This window comes from Muntiacus reevesi, chromosome 1 (genome assembly GCF_963930625.1).
Source record: "Muntiacus reevesi chromosome 1, mMunRee1.1, whole genome shotgun sequence".
NCBI lineage: Eukaryota > Metazoa > Chordata > Mammalia > Artiodactyla > Cervidae > Muntiacus > Muntiacus reevesi.
In genome coordinates this window covers 168,198,957-168,220,432 of record NC_089249.1, presented here as the reverse complement: position 1 = coordinate 168,220,432, position 21,476 = coordinate 168,198,957, and the positions used below count along the sequence as shown (strand labels likewise).

The 21,476-nt window shown below is 36.6% G+C and overlaps 1 protein-coding gene and 1 pseudogene across 6 annotated transcripts in view; both read left to right on the top strand.

Moving 5' to 3' along the window:
• Positions 1–6,103, top strand: part of LOC136154271 (protein argonaute-3) — a 125,335-nt gene extending 119,232 nt beyond the window's left edge. For all 6 annotated transcript variants that reach the window (XM_065916572.1, XM_065916565.1, XM_065916577.1 and 3 more), the window contains 2 exons: positions 3,222–3,421; positions 3,996–6,103. In XM_065916572.1, the coding sequence (XP_065772644.1) occupies positions 3,222–3,421; positions 3,996–4,104 (309 nt within the window). In that variant the 3' untranslated portion in view covers positions 4,105–6,103. The remainder of the gene's footprint in view (positions 1–3,221; positions 3,422–3,995) is intronic.
• Positions 6,104–6,641: 538 nt separating this feature from the next.
• Positions 6,642–21,047, top strand: LOC136151780 (succinate dehydrogenase [ubiquinone] cytochrome b small subunit, mitochondrial pseudogene; annotated as a pseudogene).
• The last annotated feature ends 429 nt before the right edge of the window (positions 21,048–21,476 follow it).

Here is a 21,476-nt window from a genome sequence, read left to right as displayed (position 1 = left end):
ATGCTATTCACATGCAAATGGTTATTATGAATTTTCAAGACTGGAGTATATCTCCAATGTATTTAACCAGAAGCTTTAGGGACCAGTATTTTTGAGGGGACACCAAATTGAAAATTCACTCTAGTCAGCAAATAACCAGGAATATTTCACAGGGACCAAAGACCATTCTTTACATGTCTTCCCAGATTTATTAGAATTTCAAACTTCACTGAGATCAAAAAGAGGAGTCTTGGGACGTCCTTGGCAGTCCAGTGGTTAAGACTCCATGCTCCCACTGCAGTGGGCGCAGATCTGATCCCTGCTTGGGGAACTAAGGCCCCCCGTGCTGCAGAGCATGTCCACAAAGGAAAAGAATGTTCCCTCCATTTCCACGTTGTTGGGAGTTTTCATTATAAATGGATGGTGGATTTTGTCAAACGCTTTTTCTGCCTCTATTGAAATGATCATATGATTTTTATCCTTAATTTTGTTAATGTGGTCAAATCACATTGACTGATTTGCAGATATTGATCCATCCTCACAACCTAGAATAAATCTGGGCTTCCCTGGTGACTCAGACTATAAAAAAAAATCTGCCCACAATGTGGGAGACCTAGGTTCAATCCCTGGGTTGGAGAGATCCCCTAGAGAAGGGAACAGCTACCCACTCCAGTATTCTTGCCTGGAGAATTCTATGGACAGAGGATCCTGGCAGGCTAATAGGGTAGCAAAGAGTTGAACACAACTGAGTGACTTTCACTTTCAATCATGGTTTATGATCCTTTTAATGTATTGTTGAATTTTATTTGCTAATATTTTGTTGAGGATTTTTGTATCTGTGCTCATCAGGGATATTGACTTGTAATTCTTTTGTTGAGACATCCTTGTCTGGTTTTGGTAGAAGGGTGATGCTAGCTAACTCTGTAAAATGAGTTTAGAAGAGTTTCCTCCTCTTTTATTTTTTGGAATTTTGAGGAGGATTGGTGTTAATTCTTCCTTGAATGTTTAGTAAAATTGACCAGGAAAACTATCTGGTCCTGGACTTTAATTTGTTGGGAGATTTTTGATTACTAGTCATCAAAATCACTTTGATTCAATCACTAGTAATCAATCTGTTCAGATTTTCTATTTTCTGCTCCATCATGATTCTATTTCTAACCCATCCTCCATATTACTGCTGACATTATTGATACTTTATAAACCCCCAGTCTTTATCACACCTAAAATCTTTCCTAAACAAAGCTGTGCAGTGCTTTCCCTGCTGCCTACAGATAAAAGTTCAAATTCCTAAGCATATCATTCAGTCTCATTCCAGGTGTTCATTGCAATTTCATTCTCCCCCGCCCCGGCATGGCTTCATATTCTCTTCATCTTAGTCTCTTCATCTTAGTCGATTAGCTGTTCCCTAAATCTGCCATGGAGTTGTATGCCCCCTGTGTTTTGTTAAGGCTGTTCATTCTCTCTCGTGTCTGCTCAGCCCACCCACCCCCAAAAGGCCAAATATCCCTCATTCCCCTCTTGGTGAAGAACCTTCAGGGCTCACTCTCACAATTACTTCCTTTGGTTTTCTTATACAGGACCAAGTACCAGTAATACTGTAACCACTTATTGGTTCTGTAATTGTAGATGCTCTGTTTGCGTTACTCCTCTACTGAATTATGTTTTCCAAGAGAGGACGAACTTTTGGCTTTGCTTGCTTTGTTTTTCTTTGCAATTCGCAGTCTGTAGCATAGTAACTAACATATAGGTGCTCAGTTAAATGTTCTGGGTTTTAAAAAGCACATAACATACAATGTATCGTTGTAGCTATTTTTCAAGTGTATAGTTCTGTGGCATTAAGTAATTCACATCATTGTGGAGCCATACCACCTTCTATCTCTGGAACTTTTTCACTTTCCCAGACACTCTGTACTCATTAAATACTAACTCCCTGTAGCTCAGCTGGTAAAGAATCCACCTGCAATGTAGGACACCCATTTCCATTCCTGAGTTGGGAGCATCCACTGGAGAAGGGATAGGCTACCCACTCCAGTATTCTTGGGCTTCCCTGGTGGCTCAGCTGGTAAAGAATCCACCTGCAGTGTGGGAGACCTAGCTTCAGTCCCTGGGTTGGAAAAATCCCCTGGAGAAGAGAAAGGCTACCCACTCCATAGTGGAATTCTACTGGAGAATTCCATGGACTGTATGGTCCATGGGTCGCAAAGAGTCAGACACAACTGAGCAACTTTCACTTTCAGTTTTCCCCATTCCTACCTCCCTCCAACCCATGATGATCACCATTCTACTTTCTGTCTCCTGTGAATTTCACTGTTCCAGGTACCTCATATAAATGAATTGTACAATATTTGTACTTTTGTGACTAGTTTTAGAATAACATCATGAAGGTTTAAGGCTTCCCAGGTGACGCAGTGGTAAAGATTCGCCTACCAGTGCAGGAGACACAAGAGATGCGGGTTCAATCCCTGGATCAGGAAGATTCCCCTGGAGAAGGAAATGGCAACCCATTCCAATATTCTTGCCTGGAAAATCCCATGGACAGAGGAGTTTGGCGGGCTACAGTCATTGGGGTCACAAAGAGTGGGACATGACTGAGCATACACATACACACATGTTAAGAACATAAAGCTTTAGAAACAGAAAAGTTGACCTTTATCACTTAAATATAAAGGACTGTGCCTTGGAAACATCAGGTTTCATCCATGTTACAGTATGTGGCAGATTTTTCTTCCTTTTTCAGACTGAATAGTATTCCATTATCTATCTATCTATCTATCTATATATATATATATATACACACACACTAGCCTTTATTTTATTATTATTTTTAAAATTTATATATTTGTTACTTTTTATCTTTTTGGCCACACCATGCAGCATGTGGGATCTTAGTTCCCAGACCAGGGATTGAACCCGTGCCCCCTGCATTGGAAGCATGGAGCCTTAACCACTGGACCACCTGGGAAACCCCACACACTACCCTTTATTATACATTCAGCCATCAGTAGGTACTTGAATTGTGTCCACCTCCTAGCTATTGAGAGTGATGCTGCTTTGAACCCAGGTGTGCAAAGATCTGTCCGAGTCCCTGTTTTTACTTCTTTTGGATATATATCCAGAATCAGCTAAATGTGGTTTTTTTTCCCACTGGATTATTAAACTAGTATTTTGTTAATGTACAAAACTATGGTAAATATTTTTTTAGAAGTTTAGAAATCAGCAGACTATTCCATTGCCTCCTATAGGGTACCAGCCGACCTTCACACTATCATGTTTTATGGGATGATAACTGCTTTACTGCAGATGAACTTCAGCTGCTAACTTACCAGCTCTGCCACACTTACGTGCGCTGTACACGATCTGTTTCTATACCTGCACCAGCGTATTATGCTCACCTGGTGGCATTTAGAGCCAGATATCATCTCGTGGACAAAGAACATGACAGGTAATATAGAAGCGTAACAAGCACAGATTCTCACCCAAATCCAAATATGCTCTGTGTGTTAGGTTTTTCTTGGGAAATGTCTTTTAAGTGTTTATGTGTAAGTGAGCATATATGTGCCTCTCTGTTTGCCATAAAGTACTGCCACTTAGGATTAACATTCCACAGGCCATTAAAAGAGTCAATGAGTCAAATAAAAAGCACTGCTAGAACTAATTGTCCAAGGTGAGGTTTCCTTTTAAGATGTGCAGTCTAGGCTTATTAGTAATAGTGTGATGTAGTGATTTTGTTGCTTTACCACATTAATTCAGGGGAGAGATTATTGGCAATAAAAATGATATATTCAGACAAAATTGTAGGATGTCTTGGATTTGCTTCTAAATAATCCTGGGGAGGTGAGAAAAGTAAAACAGAATTGGCCTTGAGTTCATAATTATTGAAACTAGATGACAGACATGTCAGAGTTCATTACACTGGCCTCTTTTTAATTTTTAAAAATTTTCTACAAATAATATTCTTCAGAATTATTACATCAGAATAGGGTTTGGTTTTGTGCTCATTGCCACTTTTCTTACAGTGCTGAAGGAAGTCACGTTTCAGGACAGAGCAATGGACGAGATCCACAAGCTCTTGCCAAGGCTGTACAGATTCACCAAGATACCTTACGCACAATGTACTTTGCTTAAAAAGTCTAAGAATATTCTCTGAGAGGAAGAACTGGAAAATGAATCGACATACAACTTACGTTTCCAGTGGAGTCAGCTGGGTGAGGATGCCTCCAGCCATACAGAAACCAACACTGTTTGGGGGCCAGGGTCTGATCTTTATGTTGATACAGGAAGATTGTTTACTTCATCAAGGAACACAGCACCATTATGCAATATGAAACCAGCCAACTGCTTTTTTGTGCGGTCTCCTGTAGGAAGTATCGCGGTTGTTTTGTTTTCACTTTCTTGTAGTCTAACCCTTTTAATGCCTTTACCTCAAGTTGCTTGGCAGCACAACTCTTTGCAAAAAAAAAAAAGTAAAGAAAAAGTAAATGATTTTTTTTTAAAAACTACACCTATATGAATAATCAAAGTGATTGTTCACAATGATGTGTGCAAAAAAATTAATGTGCATTCATGTATTCTTGTAAAAGTTATCTGTATATTTTACATATATACATGCATACTGCATATGCATATATATCTGGATCTACACTGATAGTAGATATATATGTATCTCTGTATATATTTTATAGTTCATTCCATCGGGGAACCGTCTTTCCCTTTTATTATTCTCCCACCGCCACTTTCATTTTTCTCTCTACCTCCCTTGCCTTTATCACCTACATTTTTTTCCCCTGATGCTACCAGTGACATTCAAATATTCATGTATCTGGTTCATTTGAATATGAAGCATGGCAAACTAGATTTTTATTTTGCACACCCTACTCCTATCTCTTGTCTCATACACAATTTTGAGTCCTCAACTCTTGGTATTGCTTTCCTAAGAAACACAATTATTTTATATATACATACATATATAAAATATGGTTTTGTGAGAGTGAATGTCTGCCCCCTCCAGCCCTCAACTTACATTTGCCATTTGTGCAATGTGTACATAAGCAGTAGCACCAAAACTATTCTTTTCCTTTAGTGAATTTGTTAAAGCTGCTATTTAAAAAAAAAAAACAAAAAACTTGTCAAAAGTTGTAACTCTCTCTATAAGTGATGCTACTATTCTAAAGTCTTCTGTTTCTATGTGTTATACATGGAACTCCCTTAAAGGTTTTATAAAGGGTAAATGTTTTACATGATTGAAATCGTGTAGGGTTGAGGTCTCTGAAATTGTGTAGAGAGAAGGGGTTGTTGAGGTTTCTTTTAATTTTTTTGCTAGTTTACTTGCTGCCTCTCATACCTTAATGTGATTTTCATATATATATTTTTATATATATGTGTTGTATATATAAACATATATGTATGTGTTTTGAAGTATAGCTTCCTTTTCTTTTATATTTATTAGAATAGTGCTTTAATAATTATAGAATTGTATTGGCAACATCTTTTATAGAAATATAATCATGTTTATTTTAAGACCTGACAATTTATTTTGCTCTCCTTTAGTGCAATAAGCAGTTTTAAAAGAAAGCTGTGTCTGTTTCACATCTTTACCACAAATTGTGGGAGAAACAGGCACCTCCATAATTTTAAAAGGGCAAAGTAATATAGCCTTAATTTCAGAAGGAAAGTTTTATAATTTTCAAGTTTAAAGCATGTCTTATAAAAATCATTATGAAAATGAAGGAAGTTAAATTTCCTAAATGAGTCTTGACCTTGAATATTAGAAATAAAGTTGAAGAACTTTGATTTAATTAATGACAATGACTAGCTTAAGATATAGAAGACATGTAAATTTTTGAAAATAGCTCGTGTTTATTGAAGAATCATACTGGTGAGGTGCCAGTTTTCATTTACTAAAATGAGTCAGGAAAATATAAAATGATATTTTTAAAACTTTATTTGCTAATTCATCACTAGTGTAACTTTCCTTTTAAAATTAGGGAGATGGTGACAAAGGAAGTTAGGACTTTGATCATTAGAAATAAGTTAAATCACTGAAATGTTGAAAAACTTTTTTGCAGAACTTTTGTTTTATTAACTTCACTTTAAGATATTAAAAAATACTATAAAGCTGTCAAAACCGAGTTTATCAGTAACCTTGGATTCAAGGGAGCTTTGCACTTTGTAACTCATGAAAATTGCATTTAAATTTTTTTTGCACTGGTTCAGAGTGTAGATATTACAGATTGTTTCCAGTGGGCATTGTTGTTAACCTTTCAGAATTCCATCTGCACATGAAGACAAATGGATTAGCTCTTTAGTTTCTCTCTTACCTATTATCCACATAATGCCAATTTACTGTATTTTGAGCCTAAAATCTGAGCCCATGTCCTCCAACAGGTATGAAATCTTTTGTCCCCCTGCCAGAAAACTAAGAAAGTACTGTATTTTGTATGTTTATTATATTGAAGTTGCTGAGATGCAATTTACAACACTGTTTCAAAGCTCTTTACATAAGGTAATGTTTGTGTAGTATATACATTTTTCTCCCAACCATCTCTCCTCCTCCAAAAAATGTCTATAAAGGTTGTGTTTTTTTTTACATTGAAATTTCACTGAATATAATCCAGAACATAGAAAGGAGAAGGAAATAGCATATCTTAGATGGTAAACACCTGATGGCGTATGTTTGCTCAGTATGAGTAAAACATCTTCCTTTATCAGTGGGAGTTTCACAGAGTCATGTGGGAGACTTTAGGGCCTAGGGAAGAACTGTAGATAATTTTCCCCTGTTTACCTGCTTTAACTAATTTCAGTCACCTAATCTCACATGTGCTAAAGTAAAGCCCACAATTTAAATCTATCTAGAAGGACTTTTACAGAGGAAAAAAAATTTTTTTAACATAAAGCTTTACCTTTGAAATGAGTTCTTTATAGGGTGCTCTTAGAGTTTCAACATTGCTAGTTTAAAGTTGGTTAACTTGAAAGAATATGTATAGTATATTTCTATTTTGCTTACTAACAAATTGGTGTATCAAACTTAATTATAAGAAACTTTGTGCTTAGAATTTTAAGATAAAAGACTAAATGGCACATATTTTTTGAAATTTGTTTTAATTGTTATTGTACTTCTGGTGTAGAATCACTGATCTTTTTTATTTAAAAAAAGAAGAAGAAAAAGGTTGTTTTGAGTTTAAATGGTCATGAAACTCAACAGTGACCTTTCTGTTCCTGCCCTTGCTCACTAAGTATACAGTGAATGCTAAATTTCTCTCTGCTGTTTTCTGTGATATATGAGTGACTTTAACATGTCAGTCCCAGCAACTGGTGTTAATAGATCTTCATGTGAAGAAGAATTGGGAGCTTAATGTATATTCTGGATGGCAAATATGTAAAGTGCAGATACATGTTTTATATTACAGTATCAAGTTAATGGCATTGAGGACCATGCATTTATAATACTGTAGCTGCTATATTTATTTAATGAAGTAGAGTCTGACAGTTACTGCACTAAACAGTAAGGAGATGAGCAGGATTCAAGGCTAGTGTTAAACTTTTTTTTTTCCTAAATAAGATTTAAGAACATGAAATATCAAGATAACAAAGGGTGCTGCCAATTTAGGTTCAATTTAATGTCAGGATACTCTTTCTTTGTTTTAGAAATGTGGATTTTTACTTTAGGAGTTTTGGAAAAGGGTACCTCAGCCTCCTTAGTACTGGTTTTTGGCTTATTTTCACAGACGTACAGATGCCCTTTATTTTTTTCTTAATGTTTACCTTTTAACACATTTCTCAGAAAAAGTATTTGTCTATGAAAATCTTCCTGGTTATAACCTATTAATTTATTTATCTTCCTTGAAGAGAGTCTAGGTGGGATTCTAGTAGGAGTATACTGGGTGTTTTAGAAGGCACTTGATAAAGATTCATCTCTTCCTTCTAGCATGGAGACTCCTAGCCTTCTAAACACCTACACTAGTTTTCCAAACTATAATAGGTTCTCTAATGACCCACCACTGCCTAAAGTTTACTTATATATTCTTTTTTTTTTTTTTTTTTTTTTTTTTTTTGTGTTTTTATTTTACTTATATATTCTTTAATGGATTTTAGTATGACAGACCTCATGACAGACTTAGTCATGACAGACTTAAGCTATGTCTAGGAAAATAAAAGCTGCGTTGCCGTTCCTTAGAAATGATTGGCAGAGGATCTCAATGTTTAAGGAAAAGGTGAACACTCAGAATGCCAGTAATAAATCTGAAGGATCTATTTCTGATGAATTATAGACTAGGAATTAGAGACTTACCCAAGAAACTTTGTGGGTGTTTGAGTCAGAGGCCAACATGAATTTACCATAGGTAGTGATTTTTATGAAATTCATGAAGCTAGCCACTTGGATTCAGCTAGAATATTTTGTAGTCTTGCTATTAAAACTTGATAGTGATGTTTTTCCAAGAGGCTTAACTGATAGGTCTGCGAAAATTTTATTCAGTATCATTAAACCTGGTTTAAATATTTATTTTAACTCATCCTCTTAGCTGTTTTTCTATTGAATACTTTTTAAAGACAAGTTGCCGCTATCAGTAACTCGCTACTTAAATTATCTTTTATGAGCTATCGGTCAAGCTGTAAAAAGATGCCATTGGACTGGTATCTTTATTTTGGCTTTTTTAATCCTTTTCATTCTTTTTGAGAATTCATCTTAAAGCTTCAATAATAATACTTGGGAGACTTTATACCAAGTGAGACCTTTGTGAGTGGCAGTATAACTCTGACTCTAGAGTCTGTTTGTATTTTCCTTTTCTCTCATTTGATCACATAATGCACTTTGTGATTCTATAGGAGGCAAAAAACAAGCAAAGAATAATGTGTAAAATCAATACATAGATGGAAAAGTGAGAATTTTCTCCAAAAAAATCATTAAAAAAATTACTACTTATACTGAGAACATTTTTGATCAGTGGCAATACCAGAAATGATACTGTGATTAGTGAAACCTAAGCTGACTCACAAGAAGAAAAATTCAGTCTCTCTCTCTCTCTCTCTCTCTCTCTCTCTCTCTCTCTCTATATATATATATATATAGCCTCAAAGGGGAAAATATTTTTTACTTTTTCCTGCTTTTAAAAGTGGTACATTTCAGTTTATAGTTTTCCATGTTGATCAAAATAATTTCTTTTAACTTAGATACAGTGGTCAGAGCTTGTGCTAATATTGTCTACTACTAGTTGAATTTTATTTTTCTTTACCCATCAAAGATAGTGCTCTATATTTTTACATTGTTGTAAGAATATTTTGCTCTTGAAGTATGGAAACTAAAGATTAATTTGAATTAATGATAGAAGGTTAATAAATTTCATATGGAGGGTTGAGATTTACCAATGAGAAGCCCTCTTGAAGTATCAGGTAGCCCACAGAATGACAAAATTAAGATGCTATTGAATCATCCATCCAGCCATTGGTCTCCCTTCCTTTTTGAAATCAATATCTGAGGTAACCAAGCTCTAATGTTATATCTATGTTAGGGTATCATTAAAGCAAAGATGTTCTTCAGGGTAGATGCTGAATTAAATTTTTAAATCATTTTTTTAAAGCAAGGCGGTTCTTAGAAAGTGCCTTTTCAGAAGATGGTGCTGTAGACTTTTATTTTTCAAATAGCATGAGGCTAAAAATTTAAAAGATAAATTATTTTAGAACTCCAAGAGTATGACCGTTTCATATAAATAATGTTATTTGTTGTCCTGAATCTGGTCCAAGGGAACCAAATAAAGCTTTTATTCAGTAAAGTATCTAAGTAAATGCTCACCAAATGTATTTTGTAGGTTTAAAAACACAGTTTTTAACAAAATTAACCCTTTCAGTTCTCAGCTGTGTTGAAGGTAATCTATATGGCACATAAAACAGAAAGTTTGCTTAACTTTTTAGCAAGGGTACGAGTATAGTAGTAAACCCCCAAAGTCAGTGGTAATTTGCCAGAAATTATGTCATAGGCTACCTTCTCCCCCTCCAGCATATTGACCCTTTTGTAAATATCTATTGGTGGCCTTTTCTAATTACTCTTTATTAAAGAAGACTGCATATAAAGATAGAGCCAACTCACCAAGGAAACAGGAAAAGTAAAATGATTATTTCTCTATCTTTAGGGAAATTTTTTCTCTTTCAGGCAGCAAGATATATTCTAAATGTCTCCCTCTTTTTTTCTAGCATAGATGAAAAATGATGACAGTGCATCTATACGATTGGTTAATTAGAAATAGAACATGTAAAAATTAGGCTTTGGAGGAAATAAGTAAAAGGAAGGCTAATAGCAGAATTATCCCTACTGGTTGGAAATTTAGTAGTCTATCAGAAAGCAGTCTTCCCCTGAACTAGAAGGAGTAAGCAGCAGTAAATGATCACGGACCAGTTCTTGCTTGTGAACGTGGTGAGCACTCTTCCAGAACAGAATAGACTTAAAAAACAGACAAAAGAACTCCACACCTCAGTAACCTTGTATGCTGCATTATGTAATAATGATAGTGAAATTGTATTGATTGTTTGGAGTGTACTATGTCTGTCTGCAATATACATGCACATTAAACTTTTTCATTTTTTATAATGTCATAATAGCAATTATGGGTTTATTTTTTTAATATTAATTTTTCTATTGTGATGTTTGTATTTATTGACAATTTGTGCGCAACTTTTATATTTTGCTTAGATAATTGGTTTTAAGGTATTTTATTTTTATAGATGTTTCTAGCTTTTCCTCTTTCTTTGTAATATCAGTGAAGATAAGATGGAATGTTAACATACCAATCAAACTACTAATTCCATAAACTCTAGAGTTTGGATTTTTACCAATAAACCATTAACACTATTTTCTAACTTAGAATATTTAATGTTGTTTATATAGTGGGCATTAAAAAAGACAGTCTTTAGACAGATTTCTAAATGTGGAGGGGAAGTGGAACTTTCTTTATAAGTTAGATTTCCTTTCCTTAAGTAGCAAACTAACAGACTGGATTGATTTCACCTGATCTGCAGATTGGGGCCAGCTTGTTACAGTTGTTTTTCTAACTTCAGCTACAGTTGAAACTGCTTAAATGGTTACATCATTCAGCATTAGGATTATGATACCATTTTTTTAGACCTGGAAAACAAATAGCAAATGATCCAGAAGTCAGTGATTTGAAATGGGGTGTCCCCTCCCCTGCCATAATTACATTATATGGAAAATTTGCTACCCTGATCTTTTTCCTACTGCACTTTTAAAATTGTTTTGACCCTATCATAAAGTTGTTTCTTCTTCTTCAAGAAGAAACAGAGTTTAAGTAGCTAAACCTAAGATAAAGTCTGATTAATACTGCATTTCAACTAGTTAAACATTTAAGTAATAATTATGAATTTGAACTAATTGGAGGACAGTTAAAAGTATCATTATACAATATTAATTTCAAGTATAATATAGTCACTTTAGTTTCCTAGTGAATCAGTTCAGTTCAGTCACTCAGTCATGTCCAACTCTTTGTGACCCCATGGATGAAGAGATCAAGATTATTTGTTTTGACATTAACTTTTTATAAAGGTACATGAAAAAAGTGAATTCTCTTAAACAGGTAAAACATTTCCATTGTATTTTTACACAGTGAATTTCCTTGGTAAGTCATTTTTTTTCTGTAAGAGATCAAAAGATAAACTTGATCCCATCCTCTGAGCTTTAAATTCTAAATTATCAGGGTTTAATGTATGACATTTTGCCATACTATATTCTTTCACTGAGAGGGGTAAATGAGAAAGTTTCAAGTAATTATAATCAGAAAAATGTTATTTTTATATTATGTGAAACAATAATTTTAAATGAATCAGCATGTGATTTCATATAGATGTTAGTTATATCACTTTCCCCCACATTTTTGCCAGTTTCAGTGGGTTTTTAAATATTCATAATACACTAAGCTACTTTCTTTACCCTGATATCAAGTAGTAATTGAAGGCTGGTATTCTGATTATAGGAATTTGTTGATACTAAAAACTAAATATGTTTTGAGCAATCAGATATCTTTTTGTTGCAAGTATATGCTCCCCTCTTAAGGATATTTATTGTGGTCATAATGTTAATAGTTTTATTCATTATGCTTCAACACTGCCCCAGGTTGGCAGGCATATAATTCTTGTAGGCCAATATTTTTAAGGCAGCTTTGAGTAGAAGTCCTCCTTTGTTTTCTTTTTTTCCTTCCAAAAGCTCTTAGGAACCTGACATATAGAGCTTATTTCGCTCTTTATGGTAGGCTCCATAAATCAGGGTACCTAGAATCAGTGCTGAATTACCATGCTGAAGTACTGGGTGACGTGTTCAAGCTCACAGTCACCTCTTAGAGCTGTCATGAATAGTCTTATGTGAGTAGGAAACAGATAGGAATATTGGTCATTAGAACTTTGCTTTTTTGTGTGATGTTTTATTTCTAAAAATTGATTATATGCAAATCTACAATGTTATGTTTTAAGTTTAAGATGCTGTGCCAGAGACTAGAGAAGGAGATTACTCTGGTATTTAATGCCTAAAACTTTCCAGCTTTATTTACTTCATGGCTTTAGTTGGAAGGACAAACAAAATCCTTTAATTTGGCCCTTTATTTTTAGAACCAAAGAAGGAAGAACTTTTCTACAAAAAATGTTGCAGGTGTGATAGGAGATCTTTGTGAAGAAATGGGCTAGTGGGTTTGTAAGAGTATGTAGCAAGGGGGGATATGAGGAAAAGGAAAAGGTTTCTTTGCTGGAATCCTTTTGGACAGAAACCTTAAATTGTTTGATACTTGTCTAGTTCTCATAGCCACATTGTAAAAGAGGAACTCTTGTTATTTGAACCTAAGAAAGTGTCTCTGTAAACTAAATGTATTTTATGTTGTTTGTTGTCCCAGATCTAAAGGTACATCTATCTTCATTATAGACGTTGATTCTGAATTGTAATTTTAAAATGAAGTATTTTTCTTAAATAGAGCCACGGCACTGCTATCAAAAAGCTTCTCCAGCTTTTCCCTTTATATAGAAAATGCAAAACAGAACCGTCCCAGACAAGATAGTCTTTCCTGTAAAAACAAAGTATTTTTTGATAAAAAATTTGGGGAAAACACTGGTAGGCTGTGATGAAGAGGGAATTTTGCCTAACATAGACAGTCCAGCCAGGTGGGTACAGTTTGATCCCAGGGAGTTTAACAAGAGGAACCTTTGGTAGCAGGTAAACGTTTGGTTTTGGTAGCAACAGGCTTGGATCTCTGGTGGTGATTAACGGCGAATACCTCCCTGTTTCACAGAAAGGGAATGATCTCACACTGTTGATGATGATCCTGCACGTGCTGTTTTTCTAATTCAGAAATCAGGTCTAGCAAGCACTAACCAAAATCTAATACTTTGTCCCCGTAAGATTCTTAAAAAGTTTTCCAGGAGCTCTCTCATTTCTTAGCCCAGAGTACAACCCTTCTCCTCTTTAAAAAAGAAAGAATAAGGATTTAGAGGCAGTTTATATAGAATTCTACTTTGAGTAAATGTCTTTAAAATAATTTGGAAAGCAAGATCACATGCCACAAGTTATGGCTTGATTGAGAGAGACTCTGAATACTATTTTCGTGTTTGGGTTCTAAAGTTTTTTCTTTGACATACCATTCTTTGATTTACTTGAGTGCCATCATTCTGTTTTGGGATGTTGTCAGTGTTTTATGCCATGTATGAATCGTGCAGTTCTTCTCTCTCCTCCCCCTTACACACACACACAAACACACACACACTATTCAAAGGGGGAGGGATAAAAGAAAAAAGATAATAAGAATCATTAGAATGTAACTTTAGTTAATAATGATAGAGAGAAATCTTAACTTGGTTAAATGAGAATTAAGATTGAAAGTGTTAGTGCTGCAGCTATTCTCTCTATCCATAAAGGTTTTTGCTACCTGTAGAGTGATAATGTGTACAGAATATGTATCTGAAATAGGCTGTTATAGCAAAGTAATAGAGAAAATTATTCTTGAAAGTAACATTTCAGTTTTTTGCAACAGTGATGCCCATATTCTTAAGGAAAATTAATGTAGCTTCTGGTTTTAATGAATCAGACTCTGATTTAAACATCAGGAGATTTGTAACTGATTCTGACATGTCATCTTAAATATATAAAAATTATATTAAATGAATACTTAAGACTATTATGTCCTCTTAATTTGCATATTATTTCAGACCTTAGTTCTGTAGATATATCTCTCACCTATATGCCTCTTAGTGTGTGCAGAGTTCCATATTAAAATTTTTTTAATTCATTTTGTAGTCAAATCTGAACTATAAAGGAGAAAGCAAAATAAATTTCAAATACCAGAACTTTTAGAAGATCACAACTGGAAAAAGATGGTTGAGAACCTGTTGCCTTTGAGGGTAGTGAAAGTGTTCGTCACTCAGTCGGGTCCGACTCTGCACCCCCATGGACTGTAGCCCACCAGCCTCCTCTGTCCATGGAATTCTCCAGCTGAGAATACTGGAGTGGGTAACCGTTCCCTTCCCCAGGGAATCTTAAAGGCCTCTGAAACTTGTGCTAAGACTTGGAGTTTAGTCAGCTCTACCACTAATTTGCTCTGTGTCCTTAAGGCATTTCCCTTAATCTCTTTGTGCCTAGGTTCTTGTAAAATGGTATTGATAATACCTGCCCTCACCTCCCTCACAACGTAGTTCTAAAAATAGGATGATGTTTGCGACAGTGCTTGAGTTCTCGAAAAGAAAAGCGATTCAGAGGTTCAAGATGAAAGAATATTGTTGTATGAAGTGTTCATTTCCAGTTTGCCCCTAAGAAAGTATCTTTAGTTACCACCCTGGATAATTTTACCAAACAAAGGTAAGAGAAACTGAGGCTTTATCATGGTATGGTGTTCGCCTCCAAACGTATCCTGTTCCCTTTCTCCCCTGCTAACTGTCGCACAGGTTGAATTTTTCTTTATGATCATTTTTGGGAAAAGCGCAACTCCAAAAACCAGACTCCTTATAGTGGTGCTATGGCAGCTGTGATTGTATTTTGAGTTAGTTAATGTGATGAAACCATCAGATAATCAAAAATTAACTAACTTTGCCTTTTGCCTTCAGGCATTTTTGCTGTGGATTGGCATCAGAGGCTGTTGTACAAACCAGATAGTTATCCATTTGTTATCCCTTTGTTTCTTGAAGGTTTTTTTGTACCTTTTTTTGGAGTAGGGGGTTAGGTTTTAAGAAGGAAAGTGTGCTGCTTTCACTTAACACTTCACAGAGTTGACCTTGCTTTCCAATCACCATGTACCTGTAAAAAATCATATTAAAAGGGTTTTTTCTTCATTTAAGTTAAGTTCTAGTATCTGCCGGTGATTTTAGGCAGCCTGTTGGTGCCTGACCCAGTTATCTTTATGGATTGTGGGCAGAACCTTACATTTTTACAGACTTGCCCACTTTCCTGGGGGGAAGGGGCTCCTGTTTCTAGGAAAAAAACAAAGGGCATATCACCACAGGTTGTATAAGCAATTCCTTTGCTTGTTTGTTTTGTTAAGAAATAAAGGATGCATTTGAGGTACACAGGGTATGAATGCATTCAACATTTATTTTCTGTCTCTAGAGATGCTGATCTCCCCTTCCTGCAGGCAGTTTGAGCTTTTAGCTCATCACTAACATGGGTGATATCTGCCTTAGTTTTATAGGATAATAAAAATCACAAGTACTGAAAAGTTGGGGAGGTTCATGCTTGGAAAATGAACAAAAAAAATCCGCCTTGCTGGGTGAGATGGCTGAGAACATTGGATATTTCAGGAATACTTTTCAACAGTTTTTGCTATAATGTGTAGCTTTAATATCTGTCTTCAGTTATAGACCCATGAAAGTATTGCTGTATCTTGTGAATAAAGATCATTCTTGTGGACTCTATGGATGCATTCACAGGCCGTGGGAAGCAGTGGTGTGTGTGTGTCCGTGTGTGTGTAAATATTCTATGTTTATAACACTGTGTATTACATAAGTTTATATAGAAAAAATGTGTTTCTTTAATGTTTTGGGGGACTAAAATTGTAATATAACCATTCCAGTGTAATCCGACCAGTCACTCTAGAGAACATTTATACTACACACAGATACACACCCCTAAAGCGTGGCTAACTGCTCCCACTTTAGATAATTGCTGCTTTTTTTAAAACCCAAAATAATGGAGGAAGAAATAGCACTCTTTTTAAAGGGGCTTTTCTGAAAAGTAAAATGTAAATATAGGACATGTGGGGAGGGTGGGGCCACCTGCAGATGTCCTGCAGATGGACAAATAGCCTTTTAAATTTTACTTTTTAACCATCTTAACCGTGTGTGCCTATTTGTACTGCAGATGTGAAATATTTGGGGGGGTTAATATCAGTATGTTTTGAAACTGAATTATTACATAAAATCAGAGTAACCTCTTTCTCCATCCTCCTTTTCCACACTGACTATTCTTGCCAAATATTTCTACCGAAACCAAGTTTCAGCATGGTAAAACGATGGACACTCAAACCTCCTTCTTCATCTTCCCTAATCCTGTCTTACGCCCAGTCCGGCCTTATATTTTTTTGTTGGCTTTTCATAAGTAAGAACAATTTACTGTAGTTTAGAGACTGCAGAATTTCAAAATGTTTATAAGCCTTCCTTTGTTAATGTTCGGTTACACAGTCACATTAGTTAAAACAGTGGAGTCAGTGGAGTGAGTCTGAGTTCGTAATATGCTGTAAGATAAAATCTTGACTGATATTAAACTTGACGGCTGCATTTTATTAAGAGGAAATTGGATTATATGGTGGGTGGGAGCTAATCTATGATATATATGTAATCACTGTATAATTAGAAACACCAAATGTTGAGTCCTATCACTGTGTACTTGGGGGCCAGGCTTTGGATATGGTTGTCATTTTAATTCCTTGAAGACTGTATGTCATTAAGACGAGCAGAAGGCAAATAAAGTTTTTAAACAAAAATGCTTTGGGGGGGTATTTAAATTATGATCCCCCCCAAAAATCTTTACTACAAAAAACCTTAAGGTTGAGATTGAGACGCTTCAAGCCGCTTTTTAAGCAGTTCAGTCACTTACAATATTTTATGTTAAAGAAATTGTCATAATTCTTTCTGAGCCAAACTGTCACTAAAGTGTCCTGTGACAGAACCACTCCTCTTTTTTCTGCCATTCTGTGTATTGGAAGAGTTCTATGTTGTATTTGTTTTTAATCCTTGATTTTAAAATATTAATGGTTTTAGTGTTGCTTAGCATCAGTTTGAAGTGTAACTTTCACTAATAACTGCAATAAAAAGAAAAGCTTTGCTCCAAACTTTCTGTTGGCGTGTGTTCATCATTACTGCACTTCATACTTGGGAGTTAGTTGTGAAAGAGTAAAAAGAATTTAGGCTTTAAGGATCATAAAGTCCTGGATTCTAGACAAGTTCTTTGATGCTTCTAAATAATAGTAGGGCTGTTGGGATATTCAATGAGTTAATAGTTGGAAAGTACTTAGTAGTGCTGGGCATGCAGGTGGAACTCAGGGTTTAAAGAGGTTCTCCCTGGGGACTTTCCCAATGGTCCGGTGGCTAAGACTGTGCTTCCACTGCAAGGGGCACTCAGGTTTGATCCCTGGTCAGGGAAGTTATGCATGTCAAAAAAAAAGAAAAAACAACTCTTATGGGTTTGGGGCTCCATAGTGGGGAAATAAAGTGATGTAAAATACAATTAAAAAACTTTCTCCCCCATCTAAATAAGACATTGAGTCTCTTAGACTCTCCTTCCTTTACTTAAATAACAGACACTGGGTGGGGTGGAAAGAGGAGTAAGTAAGAAGTCAGGCTTGCAAACTGCCAAACGGTGAAAGAACTCAAGAATAGGTAGGAAAAACAGAAACAGAAATGAATTGGAGAAATCTTCACAGGCCCAGAAGTGGATACACAGCCCAGGTGTGATATGCAAGACAACACTGGACTAAAATTTTGAAAAACAGCTCTCAACAGTCACGACTGCATGACCTCAGCTATATTACTTCTGATTTCATAATTGAAGTTAATAGACTAAACTCAGAGGTCTCAAGTTGGCCACCAGTTTCAGTCTGCAAATAATTTTTGTTCGGTGTTGAAAACATTTTTATTGGTTGCTAACATTTAAAAGCTGGTGATGAAGAGAGAAGCCTGGTGTGCTGTAGTCTATGGGGTCGCAGAGTCAGACACAACTGAGCGACTGAACTGACTGAACGTTTAAAAAATCAGAAGATCTCATAAAAATCCCTTCATCAGTTTCACTATTGCTTCAGAGCCCCTTCACAGCTGCCACGAGGGGAAGCTGAGGAGTGGCTGACGCCTTTGGATGGAGCGGACTCCACAGCCCCCATCGCTCTTTGCCCAGGCTGCATGGGGCAAATGTTTGACTCAAAAGAACCCTAGCAGGACCTGAGGCCTCCAACCAAGCAGGAATCCCTGTAAGAATGAGCTCCTTACCTAGAAGGAACTCATTACTTTGAAGGATTCCAACCTAAATACTAACGATTTGTCCCTTCTTTATCTGTTTACCCTATTTATGTTCTCCAGAACATCAGAGAATTCAGTCTGATGCCATCTTGCTATTATGTATCCTGCACCCCAGGCTTCCCCCACCTCCATGTCCCCAGACTCTGTGCAACCCTAACAGTACAGTTTGTGTTCTTGAAGGATCTTGTTACTGATGCTGAAGAGGCACTGGTTATCTTAACTAGCATGCTGATGGGCTGAATTTTTTTAACTATATGTGTTAGCTGTTAAGTTTGACAAATAGAAGAGAATCACTCTAATGTCAGTCTTGCCCCATAACCACTGATACAAGTTCAGAAAACATCAATAACTATACCCAGATTCATACACTTAAATGGGGGAAATATGTGTAACAGTGATGCTAAGGCATGCTCTGATAAGTCAAGCTGTAGTAAACATAGTTAAAAAGTGAAAATGTAGTCACGCAGTTGTGTCCAACTCTTTGCGACCTCATGGACTGTAGCCCTCCAGACTCCTCTGTCCATGGAATTCTCCAGGCAAGAATACTGGAGTGGGTAGCCGTTCCCTTCTCCAGGGGATCTTCCTGACCCAGGGTTTGAACCCGAGTCTCCTGCCTTGCAGGCAGATGCAGATTCTTTATCATCCGAGCCACCAGAGAAGCCTGGTAGCATACACAATTGTACCAGAAAATCATGATGGTTATCTCGGCAGACAGTAATCAACCAATTGCTCTGACTGATTAATAAGACACGCTGAACTGGACGCAGAACAAGTCACCAATTCTATTACAATCCAGCTGTTTGAAACTTTCTTCAGAGAAAAGAGTGCTCAGAGCACTACAGTAAGACATACAGAAGTGAAGTGGTCGTCTAAGGAAAATTCCAAGGTGGTTTTTTTCATTTTTGGAAGGGGGCAGTACATCTTGAACTCTTAAGTTCTCATAGTTTCCATGTTTCAGTCCTTTGCTCATTTGACAAATTCTTTGGCTGCTGAGACTTGCACAGCTTGCAGCTGCTTTAAGGAAATTAATTAGATTGACCTGTCAGTGCCAAGAGAGGACAGGATCATTTTTACAATGTTTGATAAAATATTTCTATCATAAAGGACTGGAATCTTTAGTTTTTATCTGTTGAAAAAAAGATGGCTATTTTCCTACCTTGTCACTTTTGTTACTTCTATGATTTCTACAATCTATAAAGATCTTTGCAATGCCTTTGTAGAGCAGCGCTTTTCTTATACTATTCTCCATTAAAATATTTTCCTTTAAGAATAATCCTTGGGTTCACTTATTTAAAAAGAAAAGCAGACATATTCATGGCTTATGAATTATGAAACTTTATATGATTTATTCTCAGCTGAAACAAATTAATAGACTTTTTTGCTAACTGACCTCAGAAACAGCCCAGTTCAAAGGTACTTGCAACTGCTAACTGTACAGTATTACTCTTTACTGCAACATAAAGTACTCTTTACTGGTAGATGGAATTTGCACATTATGTTGCAAAAACTAAAAACCAAAAACATCAGAATAGTGTTGATGCTTTACTAAACAGGATTTCAGTCATAACCGTTATTTGGATGGTTTTCATTTGTTTTTTGTGTTTTTGTTTTGTTTTGTTTTTTGCTGTACTGGGTCTCTGTTGCTGCATAGGCTTTTCTCTAGTTGCATTGCAAGAGCTTCTCATTGAGGAGGCTTCTCGTATTGTGGCACACAGGGTCCAGGGTGTGTGGGCTTCAATAGTTGTAGCACATAGGTTCAGTAGTTGTGGTTCCCTGGCTCTAGAGAACAGGGACTTAGCTGCTATGTGGCATGTGGGCTCTTCCCAGACCAGGGGTCAAACCCACGTCTCCTGCATTGCAGGCAGGTTCTTTCCCATCTGAGCCACCAGGGAAGCCCCACTTGTAATATTTTTATACAAATGTAAAATTAAGGTTGCCGAACCGTTTTATTAGTTTAACTTTTCTAATTTATTTTTGTCCTCTTACAAAGATTTTAGGCTATAAAATTTGCCATTTGTGGTATTCTCTTGAATAGTACTTTTTACTGTATTGGAAGATGTGTTTTAAATCTTTAATTAAAAAGTATCACTAGTATCTATGTTAAGACCGTTTAAAGGAGCGACAGCGCGACTCTCTGGTGGCCGAGTGTCCTCTGTGGTGCCTGAGAGGGACAGGCTCTGCTCCTCCAAACACCAGTGGTCAGACCCAGGCATATCTCAGTGTTTCTCCAGGACTGACCACCTCTAGGATGGTGTGTGGGATACAGGCTGTTCACCTAACACGCAGCCACCATTCTGGATTCAAGGTTGCAACTCTCCACTGGACTGGTGAGAGGGTTGTCAGCGCTTTGCCCCTAGGCCTACTTCCAGCAGCATATTTGAGTCCTTGCTCTGGGATGGGCTGGTTTCACCCTCCCTCTTCACAGTCACTGGGGCATTGGACTAGTTGTGACTATGTTCCAGCGGAGGCATCACAGGAAGCTGCCACTGCAGGCTTTTGGGCCCTCAACTTTCACATTTGCAGGGCTTTGTCATTTCAACCATCATGGTGTGGGCATCTATAAAGTCATGGCTATGCTATGGAACCCCTGACCTTTTAGACTTAATACCTTGAGAACTGATTGTACACCTCCTGCCTCTGCTCTGTCATGCTCTTCAGTTCAACAATAAGAAGGCAATAACAGATAAAAGTCCATTAGTGAGACAAATCTCCTCTGAATCACCTGATTTTTTTTCAACCTGGTTATTTTGTAACTTTTAAAAATGTATTATTTATTTATTGGCAGCACTGGGTCTTTGTTGCTGTGATCAGGCTTTCTCTAGTTACATTGCATGAGCGTCTGATTTCAGTGGCTTCTCTTGTGGAGTGTGGGCTCAGTAGTGGCACATGGGCTTAGTTACTCCGTGGCATGTGGGATCTACCCGAACCAGGGGTTGAACCAGTGTCCCATGCTTTGGCAGGCAGATTATTAACCACTGGACCAAAACCTGGTGATTTTTTTTTTAAGTGTCTCTTTTTTA